Source organism: Brachyhypopomus gauderio, chromosome 2 (genome assembly GCF_052324685.1).
Source record: "Brachyhypopomus gauderio isolate BG-103 chromosome 2, BGAUD_0.2, whole genome shotgun sequence".
In the NCBI taxonomy this organism is placed as follows: Eukaryota; Metazoa; Chordata; class Actinopteri; order Gymnotiformes; family Hypopomidae; genus Brachyhypopomus; species Brachyhypopomus gauderio.
The window spans coordinates 13482778-13495060 of NC_135212.1; the positions used below are offsets into that span (position 1 = coordinate 13482778).

Here is a 12283-nt window from a genome sequence, read left to right on the forward strand (position 1 = left end):
TAGACGTGAAAATGTGTAGCTGGGAGTTGATGCTGTCCGTTTACTCTCATGACCTTACAAATTAATCCAAAAGATGGTGCAGAATGCATTTTAAACTATTGTGAATGCAAACCGTAAACATGTAAATTGCATCTGAATTGCAAGATAAAATGTTAATATATATACAAATCAAATCAAGGTGGCAAATTCAGTTTAGCTTCATTTAATTTAAAGACACGAAATGCCGAATTTATTCGCATGCTGCGACATCTCTAAACTGAAACTACTAAACTACTCTGAACTTAAACTAGCTCAATTCAACACATCTACTGTATGGGAAGACTCGGATCATTCATACGGCCCAAACATTTCTGCGCATGCGAAGAAACATTTCCTGCACACGCACGTGCGCACTCTCGCGCTTCGCTATTCCCGGAAGCGTGTCGCGCGCGCTGACATCGCCGCTCCCTCGTCGCGCCATTGAAAAGTCAGTATCGCTCGCGCTAGCCTAGCGACCCGCAGTTCCCGCACTTCAACGGTAAGAAGATTTATTAATAAAAAAAACCCGAAAATATTAAATATTCCGAGGACACTCGACCGCGGTTTACAGTGTAATTGAGTTTTTGTCGGTCCCGACTGGTCTTGTGTGTGGAGAGCTATCGAGCTAACGTCGGCGGGGTGACTAACTTCACACGGCTGAAGTTGCTGGCCCGCCTCGCCCGCGTCGGGACACCGAGATGGCGGTTACCTCAGCGCCGCGGTCCCGTCTCGGTCCCGCGGTCGGTGGGGCGACGAGCGCCGTGAGTTGTCCGCGGTCCGGCTGTGAGCTGCTGGGTGCCACACGGACGGAGTGGCCGGTATTGTGTCGTCTAGCGTGCTAGGAGGCTAATCAGACGACGGTCCGGCCACATTCACCACCGTGACGGTGTCTCACTCTCACTTCGGTGTGTTTAGTGTCTCACTCTCACTTCGGTGTGTTTAGTGTCTCACTCTCACTCCGGTGTGTTTAGTGTCTCCGGTGTGTTTAGTGTCTCACTCTCACTTCGGTGTGTTTAGTGTCTCAATGTGGAGTGTGGTGAAGTTTGTGTGACCGCGCAGGGAGTGAACGTGAGGCCGTCACCCACACGGAGCCGTTTGGTCTCGTATAACATGAGTGGGTCTGTGTTGGAGGGACGGCTCGGTAACGGAGGATCAGTGTAGTTAGCGAGGTAGCTGCGTGTCAGATACTACCACGGGTAGCTTAGCTAGGGGGGGGGGGTGAGGTAGGGGGTGAAAGGGTGAGGTCGGGGGTGAGGTAGAGATGAACTATTCCAACCGAGGTCCAAGAATGGTGAACTTGAGGTCTTGAGCGGATGAGCGGAAGTGAGCAGGCGCTGCAGTGTAACCCGTATTAGTTATACAGCCACACTACTGTGATCTTCACTGGGTTCCGGCATCAACAGTTGATGTTCCTCTAACTTCTCCCAGCGTCCTACATTGAGGCCGTGTGGTGTGGTCCAGTTTCATGGACGAGCCTGCTAGGCTAACTTGGCTGTCGAGCTGGGAGATAAGAAGCGACTTCCTGTGTTGTTGAAGTGAACAAGTAGCTGAATGTCAACGCTGCGGGTCTCCTGTTAGTCCTAACTGCTCCTTCACGGTTATTCATCGATCTGGATTCACTTTGTAGCGCCAAACTAGACGGACTACGTCTACGGGTTTGAATAAGCTGATCTCGTTTTTTGTTTCTGTGATTTCATTAATACTGACGCTGTGTTGCCGTGATTTAAGTTTGAGACATCAGAGATCTTGAACTTGCGCTAAGGCTGCTTTACGAACTTTAGATTCAACATTTGCATATAAATTTATATGCACGCACAGAAACGAGGGAGAGATGGAGGGGGTGCTCTGGTGTTGTGTGTGCTGCAGCCGAGCCCGCGAGCCCAGCTCCGTCTTCCTGCCCGCGGCGCGTGCGGTGGAGGTTCTAGTCGTTTCTCTCGGAGGAAGTGCGGGGCGGTGTCTGCGCGTTGTTCCAATACTTTAACTTATTTTCCTAGTCAAGCTACACATATGGGGAAAATTGCGATTAAATTTTAACTGCTGTATTTGTCTGAGCTTATTAAAATAGATTTGACTATACTAATCTTGTAAAGTCGTGTTGATATGCGCGTACTTACGACCATAAAGTAGATACTACGTTGATGCCCCCATAAACACGCAAATCTGAATTCTCTTCTTCCTGCATGGTTTGAGGGGGCACACACATTTAACTGCCTAATAATTGACACACATGACAACACATGACGGTTCATTAGCTGTTCTTGCTGTGTACTTCATGTCAGAACTTGGGGTGCCCTCTGCAAATTAGCTACGACAACTGAATGTATGGTGGAAGCATGTCTTTTCCTAAAAATGTTTTTTTTTTTTTACAAATTATCTTATTCCAAATGAATCACTTCTGGTCTCAGAGATGATTTATGCAGCTCTGGCTAAGGAATTTCTGTCTGAACATGTATTGTCAATTTCTGCATAATTTAAACTACAATGGACTACCTGCTCAATAAATTAAATAGTTATTTTGTTCAGAGAAATAGTCTCTAGAGAACAAACTCAGAAGAGTGTCCTATATTGGATCCATGACCCCGTTTTCTTTTACTGCATCATCTAAGTGATGTGTATGGCAGTTATGGATGGAGTAAATATCTTCACAGGCCGTTACTGATCTGTATTTGAATATTGTGCTCGGTGCACATGGGGGATCTGCTGTTTGGACCACTCTGTTACAAAACGACCAATAATGGTACCTCACTTATGAATCTTAATTGATGCATTCTGCGTTTGCTTGTTCATTAATTATGTACTTTACTGCGCAGTACTGTTACCATGGAACTTTACTTCCCAGATTAAATTAACATTATTTGTTTAGATAACTTATGAATGATGAGCATTAGTCTGTCGCATATTATGTTCTGATTTATTTAAAAATGTGTTTTCAAGACACAATGTTGGATATTTCTGTAAAAGGCTCCTCTAAACACACGAAGGCTTGATTTATTATAGCACAGTAGCAAACATTGGTGCCCTTTTTCCACTACTGTTCAAGTGTATTCTCAGTGATTGGATCAAAACCTTTATCTGTAAAAGAGCTTGAAGAGTTCTGGCAGAGGAAGCAGAAGAATCAGGAAGCAGAAATCACGCAATGCTGCGTCACCCTGAGCGCGTTTCCGCTCACGGCTCAGTGCCGCCCCCGTGACTCTGCCGAGCACCGTCTGAATGAGCTCTGGACCTGCTCACTATGCTCTGCTCTTGTTTCTCTTTACTGTGAGCTCCTGACAGGAACTCCATGTCCTCTGTGCACGTCTCTGGCTGAGGATTACAGCCCCGTGATTGAGTTGACGTTCACCAGATCCTCCAGCTCTGCTATATATCCATCTGTATTGCTCTCATCAGCCTGGAAGTGATTGCATTTCCTTCATCGATATACCGTCTGGGGGGCAGTGCTGACAGCACGGCTGACGCGTTCTGGGGCTAGAAGCGACCGAGGGGTGGAGGGTGTCTTGTAGGGCGGTTGCTAGGGCAGCACTGCCTCCTTACCCCTCCCCCTTCCAGGAGGAGGGCAGTGGCCCCTTTGCTGACACAGGGAGCCCTGGTTCTGTTCATTCCAGGCCTCATCCTGCTTTGTTCTGTTATTTTAGACATGACGTTTGCAGGTCGCTTGGCAGAACCATCTGATCAGGATGGTCCGTGGCAGGACTGTTGGTACAGACAGTTCGCAACTTTAGTGTAAAGAGTGAGCAAGCACTTCATCCATACAGTTGTGGTCAAAGTGGGAGTGTGTTTCTGGGCTATTGGATTTCTAAAAATAGTGAATTTTTCAATTTCTAAAGCCTACAGTGTATTTTCTTGTGGAATTATGATGCTTATTGTGATATTCACATTCCGATTGATAAAGAAATGTAAAAAAAAAAGCATGATCAATTAATATATTGTTTGTGTAGACATGAAGTGGTGAGACTAAGTGTGTGTTTGTGTTTCACACTGTCAGCCACAGGCAAAAATCTGAGCGATACTGCCTAAAGAGGTCAGATCCGCTTCTGAGACGTGAGGCGTCGCCTGTCTCCTCCGCACTGACGAGTCACGTGTGCCGTCTCGCTGCTTTTCCTTCCGAGGAAAAGACGAAGGAGGAAGTGGCACAATTGAGTCGGTGTGAAGCATTTAAATAGTGCATGCTGGGATGCGTTATGTAGGGAAGGTTACAGTAAGAGCTGCATTTAGCCAAACAGGCTTTGCTTCCTATAGCATCTCAAGCTAATCCATCAGTTAATCAGCACAACTTTAATTAGCACCTCAGGGCAATTAGAAGGGCAGCAAGGATGGTAAGAGATGGTTTGAACGAGCTGTTTGAGACAAAGAGGTATAAGTGTTCCTCTTATGAACGGCCTTGCACCTCTGGTAATGAAGACATGGTCCTGATGGAAGTGAATTAAACGCACCATGAGTCATCAGGCAGTGACGGTGTTCACACTTTGCCAGTAAGAAGCGTGGGAGAGAATCCATCCCCCAAGTGTTTAGGAACAGTCACTGTTGGGGATGATTACTATGTTCAAGGAGTAAAACCAACCAGTACACGAAAACGATATTACCCTTACAACGCCCACACAGTAGCCCACACCAAATATATCCGCTTCCACGCCAAATGACTTGAATTACCTCAAATATTGCCTCTGACACTTTATAGTTATAATTTGGTATAACCATGTGGAACACCAACATTAACTTGGGTGTCTGAGGGACTAATTGAACAAGATTCCCATGAACAACACTATAGGTTCTGTGTTTGGAAATATTCACAATTGTAAGTCGCTCTGTAATCATGTAAATGTAACCGCTCTACATTTTGGTCACAAATATCTCGTGAAAAAACTGCTGGTCCTTTTCCCTCCTTGTGCCTTTATTATAATGTTGAAATAATAATGCATATTGTTTGTATTTGAGCCAGTCCTCTTGCATCATTCCTTGTTTTTCTGAGTCCTCTGCTCTGAGCTTTATTGAAGCCAGAGTTCTGTGTGTTTAGATCTGCACACGTACCCGCCCTTTTAACCTGGAGGACTTTGTGTGGCTTCATCTCACCCGCTCCTGCTGACTGATACACACACTTGTTCTGCACACACCCTCGCTTGTGTGCAGTTTCACATGTTCAGTGCACTCACGTACACACTCGAGCGTGTGTGCATCCTCACACATTCGGTGCACACACACCTTTGTGTGTGTGCAGGCTCTGTTGCCTTCCTTTGTGTGTGTTCTTCCTCTGTGTGTGTAGTGCCGCTCTTTTGAACTGTGTCACTGCGTCCCTGTGATCCATGACTGAAAGGGTGAATCTCTGCAGGGGACGGGAGTTTTGGATTAAAGGTCAGAGTTTAGATTTCTGCCATTTATTTGAAAACATCAGACAATTTTCAAGTGTGGAAATGAGGGTTGTAACTGAAGTACTTTGGTGTTTGAGCTGCAGAACCTAATTTTACAGAGTTTAGTGAATTCAAATGAGTATATAATGTCTTTTTTGGAGAAATGAAATGGTGGAGAGAAAGAGGAACTGCATAGCCATGAACCAGCACTCTTCCTCTCTCTGGGGACTTGGAGCCATTCCTTAATTAACAGCAAAACCCTAAACTCTGGTCTGGTCCTGTGATCATCTTCATCACACTCTTGGCCCAGTTACTGTGTTCTTCTGTGTGTCCTTATTAGGCAAGGAACCTGGCCTGGATCAGGAACGAGGAAAAGGTAGAACATAAAGAAAAAATTGTCCTCCAAACCAACTGAAAATGACTGTCCTTGTCCAGTCTGAAGTCGTTATATTTAAGTCTCGTTTGTCTGCTGCTTCTTATTTGGCAAAGTTGTTTAAATATTTAATCTCACCCCCTACGTGTCTTCGATGGTACGGTTTGCTCTCATTTTCCAGTGTGGTTTACAATAAGTAAACTGTAGACCTGTAATGAAAATCAAAGATGAGCAAATTACTGCAAAAACAGTCCAAGGTTGTATTTTCAGTGAAAGAAAACTTGACTACAGCTTGATGATGGCTTGAATCTAGACTAGAATAATGGACAAGCCATTACGAAGTTCATAAAGACGAAGTTCTTTTACACGACTATGAAGTGAGGCACAATATTATAAATGAGACACTGACACGGAGCAGGAAGGTTGTATCATCTACACCTGCTTCACCCCTCAGTGGAGGGCAATTTAAATACACAGGCTAAGCTAATGAGGGGGGGGGGGGGGGGGGTGCGCTCAGTATTAAGATCCTGTGATTGTGTGCTGAGACGACTCCGCCCCCACACCTCCCCCCCTTGCTAATTGCAGGGATAATTCAGTCTCAGGGGGGTGTTCATTAGTCCCAGCGAGGTCTCTTTTGTGTGTCAGTTTGTCCTCTCCATCTACGTCCCTTCACTTTGGACCCAAGAAGCCTCATTAGCTATAATCCCAGATTCAATCATCATACTAAGACGGTTGTTTCTCAGAAACACGCCTGATCTGTGTTGAGATGGTGGACCTGTTGGGCTGATGGTTTCAGTGTTTTAATGGTAGAAACCTTTCACTGGGAGTTTAATGACATCTGTGCTGGTAACGTGGGGACACGGAGTAGCTGGCTGTGGGGAAGAGAGGGAGAGGTAGAGGGAGAGAGAAGAGTCTCATGCTGGCAGCACCATATGGAAGGTGTGGGCTGGCTGCTCTGTGGACATGGCTGCTGTTTAATGGGGCTGTCTGATCTTCTAACAAAGCTTGCGTTGGATCATTCGGTGTCTTAAGAAAAGATGATACGAAACTGTCTTGTTCTCCCTCAGGCTGCCGATCGTCACAGCCCCCCAAAACATCTGATGTGGGGTTCATTGCTCACAGGGTCTGGTCCCAAGTTCACTGGAGCCACGTGGGAACGTTGGGGTGGCTGAATTGGTCTCTCTGAGGCGAGTGGTAAAGAGCCACAATATATTCAGTTCTCCAATCTCCTCTCCATCTGCGAGCTAAATGGCCCTTCCAGGCTTCGGTTACGCTTGAAACCAAGTTAGCTAGATCGATACATCGACCTGCTCTGAGTTTAGAGTGGGCGAGCAGTCCTGCCCTCATTCTGCTCTGCGGTTTTGCTTGGCTGTGTTGTTCAGGAGGTCTTTTGTTAGTGTGTGCAACAGGTTTATTATTTTTATTCTGGGCATTTTTTCTCTGGTCCTGCCCATTCTGTTGGCATTACCAGGCTGCCAGCTGTTCACCAGCTGTGTCCCTCCCTTCTGGGTTATGACTTATGAACCTAGTTATGTGCAGAAAGGTTGAGGGCGTTTTCTGTTCTCTGCAGACTTAAACAAGGTGCTCTCTGTTTTGATCTCTCCGCCTGTCTCATTTGGTAATCCTCACCGGTTCTGAACATGTGTCCTAGGGGACTGACCAATCAAATCGTTGTTTTATTTCCTTCTCCGGTGGTGGTACCATGGGTGAGCTGGACCTGGGGAGGTGATGCAGCGCGTGTCCCCGACACCAAACTCCTGGGCCGGGCCACAAGCACCCGACCGTGTCCAGGGTGATGTAGGAAGCACAGAGGTTCCTTGAACGGTGCCGTGAGTTCGAGGGTTTTGTGGCAGGCGTGCAGCTCACATTAGGGGTGCAGGAAAAAATCGATTCGAGCTCGAATCGCGTTTCTAACATTGAACGATTCAGAATGTAATCTCATTTTCAAAAAATGGATTTTTTTTGGTGCGTTTGTGCCTTCTCAGCCACCGTAGTGCTAGGCAAAACAAGGCAACAGCTTTGACTATGTGCAGGCATGCTAGTAAAGCTACAGCGGGTTGTGTAGTGTACGGTATTTGTTGTTGCGCCGCTAAAGTATGAAGACCAAACGGCTCCGCAGTCTTTAAAAGCAACCATTTGGAAACACTTTAGATTTTACCGTCAACCTGGCCCGGATAAGAATGGGCTTGATCATTTGCACACGCATAAAGAAGCTACAGATGATATTCGGGAGTTACAGTGATTATAACTCCTGGTAAAATAAAGTTAAAATAAAAATAACTTGGTTCATTGAGCACTCTAGTTTTGTCCTAACTAGATATTTAGACATAATACTGCTGTAATACTGCGAAGTCGTGGTCAGAGGTGAACTTCGTTATAGCCAGTGTGTATTTTATTTAAAATAATTAACACTCTTGAGCCACTGTGTCTTTGGACATAGATAATGCCGTTTGCTGTGATGGATAATTAAAGTCTAGCTCTTATTTATGCATAGAAATGTAAATCGACAATATAATCTGTAGCGTCTTTATGCGGATAAATGAGGGGAGTCGGAATTCGCCACAACACTGTCGCACATGAAATGCTAGACACCGTTCAGAAACTGATCAGTTCAGTTAAATGTATTCAGTTTAGTAAATATATGTGGCTTTTAGAAAATACAGTATATTGTATATATTTTTCATCTGTGAAGTTGAAGTTCTAGCAGCTAACGTAAGCCTACCCATTTATTTAATGTAACAGCACTTTTATTTTTGGAAGCACTTTCATATATTTTTATATTTTTGTGATTTGTTAAGGAAAAACGTGTAATTTTGTTTCTGGAAGTGGCATGGTCTCAGAAATGGACAGCTAGCCTAAGCCTAATTCTTGTACGAAGCAAGTTTTTACAGAAAGAGCAGTATTTTTGTATAATAAAATTTTTGAGTGATGGCCAGTTCTGGCAGCTAGCCTAAGCCTACCAATTTTATTTATTTTACTACAGTTTTATTAGTTTAATGTAGTGTTCTGAGTGTCGGCCTCAAACAGACAAGTTTTCTTGGATTTACTTTTGTGTGTTTACATTATTTCAATATGTTGATAAAACCTTTACAATTATAATATCTTAATAAATGTACTCTGCTTCCATGCCAGCAGACCGGAGTAGCTTGTTTTGATTTGATTTTGATCGGAAAATAATCGTTTTTGAATCGAATCGTTGGGATCTGAAAGAATCGAGGGGGGGGTGTTTTAGGGTTAGAATCGTGACCCCCTTTGCTAACTGGACTTTAAAAAATGTTTTAGTTGTCTTCGCTGGTTTTGAATGCTGTCCAGTTACCACAGCAACACATTCTCTGTCTGAGCTTCTAGTACGAAGCTCTAAACGTGTGTGTGTGTGTGTGTGTGTGTGTGTGTGCGCGTAGATCATGGCTGAGCACGAGCCCACTCCAGAGCAGCTGGCAGCCATCGCTGCGGAGAATGAGGAGGGCGAGAACGTGAACTACAAGCCCCCAGCGCAGAAGACCCTGCAGGAGATCCAGGAGCTCGACAAGGACGATGAGAGTCTGCGCAAGTACAAAGAGGCGTTACTGGGCTCCACTGAGGTGGCTGCAGGTGTGAGGCGCTCGCACACACGCGTGTGGGGCTGCACGCTCTACACCACCAGATTAGCTGTTGTGTTAGAGGGGCAGCAGCCTGTCTGGCTACCACAGGTCATCAAATGACCCCTGAGATACAAGCAGGACACACACAACTGTAGTTATGAACACTTCAGATGCCAGTAACTAGTTATGGACACACCTGGTCTCAACTGTAACTTCACACTGAGACTCATCTGCAGCACGTCTCAGGACTAAGTTCAGGTGTTTTCCTCCGCAGATCCCAGTATCCCCAACGTCCAGGTGACCAGGTTAACTTTGATGTGTGAGGCGGCGCCTGCTCCCCTGACCCTTGACCTACAAGGTGAGTTGGGGCATCTGAACGGAGGACGTGGACTGGTGGAAACATCGAGTGGGTTTCAGAGTTTCCATTTATACTCCACGTGCAGGCCGCCTCCCTGCAATATTCCATTAACCTGCATCATTACTTTCACTTTAATTAGTGCAGACCTTCTTCCACATGTAATGTCTTTTACATTATACTACATTTACCCAGCATGCTCTTTGTTGTGGTGCTCTAAACCCATTATGTTGAGTAATGGTTGTAGCTTTGTGGAATGACCTGAGTTCACATAAAGTGAAAACAGAATTGGGTGTTGGGTAAAGTTAATGAGCCTCACTCTGTCCACTGGTAATGAACCATGTTAACCCCACTGTAGGGCAACACTGCACCTCCCCCCGTGTCTGAGGGAGCAGCCCCACCTCCATTTGGATTTGTCCTGGGGGGAGGGAGGGGTGGTCTGCAGTCCAGTGCTTTTAGAGTATCTGTAGTGAACTGCTGTGCTGTTCTATGCGGTTCTCCAAAGGTACAGCGTAGATTCCCAGTTGGAAGCAGCGAACCTGCCAGGCGGTGGTGTTCAGTGAGGGTTAGAGACTGAGGAGGAGGAGGGGAGTGGAGCCATCTGTGGGACAGATGCCTGAACTGCACCCTGGCCTCCTGCCTTCTTTGGAGAGAAAGAATTTTTTAAAGCACTCATTTAAAATCAACCTTTTCCAAGTTTTTTAAAGTGATTTTTTTTTCTTCTTTTTGTGTTTACCCTGTGATGCCTCTCACCTGTACAACTGTAAAGGCCAGGAATCATTTTCTTTTATTCTAGTGCTGACTGTTTGTTTTTCGTTGTTGTTTTCCCCCCATTTCTAAGCTCTTACGGATGTAATTGGGAATACTGTGGCCGTGTGCCAATCCCAGAGGAAGGCAGCTGTAGTTTGGCTCAGAGAAGTCAATGAGAGAGGTGCCTCTGGAATGTGTACCAACCACGTTATGTCTGGGCTTGTATTCCCTCAGGTGACCTGGAGAGCTTCAAGAAGCAGTCCTTCATACTGAAGGAGGGCGTTGAGTACAGGATAAAGATCAATTTCAAGGTGAGCTGTCCGTTGGATTCACCTGGGTGCACCACCTTCCTGGAGGTTTCGAGTTCCTCCATGGAGTTGCATCTGTACCCAGTCCGCCTCTCTCTACTCAGCCAGTTTGGGCTGCTACACATCTCCGAAGAAGTAATGCGTGAATTTCCCCAGAGGAATCGAAAGAATGTCACTTTACTTAATACCAAACATTCTTGGAACATCTAGAACATCTCAAACTAGCAGATGACAATCGTGACCGTTGTTGTGACGGTTGATAGCCTTCTCTCTCTGACAGAGCTACATTGCATTGCCTGTGTTGATCTACATTATGTAGTCCACTCCTGATGCTTGTCTATGCCTGCTAGGTGCTGACAAACCGTACATTCCTATATTGCTGAAAGTGTCATAACAAACTGAGTTAGTGGCCGTAATAAACTAGTGGTCTTTAACCTGGACCGTCATGTGACAGCCCAGTTTTAGGTATCTACTAGTCATACATAAGAAGCTGCCCCTTTAAACCAGTGGTTCAGTCTCTTGAATGCTTATGGTGGTTTTTGTTGCAATTGTAATAATTTTACAACTAAGGGATGTTGCAACATAAACAGTTATGTAAATGTACTTGTGTAACAGACTCCCATGCAGGGTGATGAGTGTGTAATTCTACTATCGAGCCACTAGGGGCAGTGTGGGTAAAGCATGGCCCAGATGCTGCTGGTTGGGTACATCTGTCCCACTTAGTGTATTGTGTATGTTGAAAATGTATTTTGAGGGCCACTGTTAAGAGTGCTGGAGTCTGAATGTAGTCTCTTAAGTGGATACAGCTTAGTTAACGTGTTTGTATTGGGTGTTTGTGCTGGTGATGTTTAAAACCCACCGTAACCCTGTCCAGGTGAACAAGGAGATCGTCTCAGGACTGAAGTACGTACAACAGACCTTCAGGAAAGGGGTGAAGTGTAAGTTTGCCCCCCCCCCCCCCCCCCCCCCCCATGTTTTAAACAAGTTCAGTTCATATACACGTTCCTCTCGTATTAAATGAAGAGCCCAGCCGTACGCCTGTGTGCAGTGTGCACTCGTGTTTAGGAGGCAACTGATTCCTCTCTCCTGTGTGTAGTGGACAAGTCTGACTACATGGTGGGCAGCTACGGGCCTCGGCCGAACGAGTACGAGTTCCTCACCCCTCTGGAGGAAGCCCCCAAAGGGATGCTGGCACGCGGCACCTACAACATCAAGTCCAAGTTCACCGACGACGACAAGCACGACCACCTGTCCTGGGAGTGGAACCTCAACATCAAGAAGGAGTGGAAGGACTAAAGGCTTCCTCCTCCACCCAGACGCAAGTCATGCTTCCTCTCCACACTCCTCCACCCTCCCCCCTTCCCTGTTTCCATACCCATCATCATCATCCTCATCCTCATGGATTAACTGGTTAAATCACAGGAAACAACATGCTCTCCCACTCCGTCCAGCACCTCCTGCCCCACACACCCCCTCACACCCCCCCAGCCCCACTTCCTCCGAGTATAGAAGCTTTTCTTGAAAACATATATGTGACAAAACAAACAGAAACGTGC

The 12283-nt window shown here is 45.9% G+C and overlaps 1 protein-coding gene across 2 annotated transcripts; it reads left to right on the forward strand.

Moving 5' to 3' along the window:
• Nucleotides 1–378: 378 nt before the first annotated feature.
• arhgdia (Rho GDP dissociation inhibitor (GDI) alpha) lies at nt 379–12206 on the forward strand. Of its 2 annotated transcripts, none has more exons than XM_076987645.1 (6): nt 379–517; nt 9135–9324; nt 9589–9672; nt 10654–10730; nt 11602–11665; nt 11824–12206. In XM_076987645.1, exons 2-6 carry the CDS (start codon nt 9138–9140, stop codon nt 12021–12023), a joined length of 612 nt encoding a protein of 203 aa, XP_076843760.1. In that variant the 5' UTR covers nt 379–517; nt 9135–9137; the 3' UTR covers nt 12024–12206. The 2 variants fall into 2 exon arrangements, with proteins under 2 accessions (XP_076843760.1, XP_076843769.1); XM_076987654.1 differs by lacking the exon at nt 379–517 and adding an exon at nt 1410–1673.
• The last annotated feature ends 77 nt before the right edge of the window (nt 12207–12283 follow it).

What these genes read in the sequence shown, in the direction of transcription:
- arhgdia (XM_076987645.1), top strand. Translation starts at nt 9,138, where the DNA reads ATGGCTGAGCACGAGCCCACTCCAGAGCAGCTGGCAGCCATCGCTGCG. An exon ending in CTCCACTGAGGTGGCTGCAG is followed by an intron (nt 9,325 to 9,588) that starts GTGTGAGGCGCT and finishes TTTCCTCCGCAG; the next exon opens with ATCCCAGTATCCCCAACGTC. An exon ending in GGATAAAGATCAATTTCAAG is followed by an intron (nt 10,731 to 11,601) that starts GTGAGCTGTCCG and finishes AACCCTGTCCAG; the next exon opens with GTGAACAAGGAGATCGTCTC.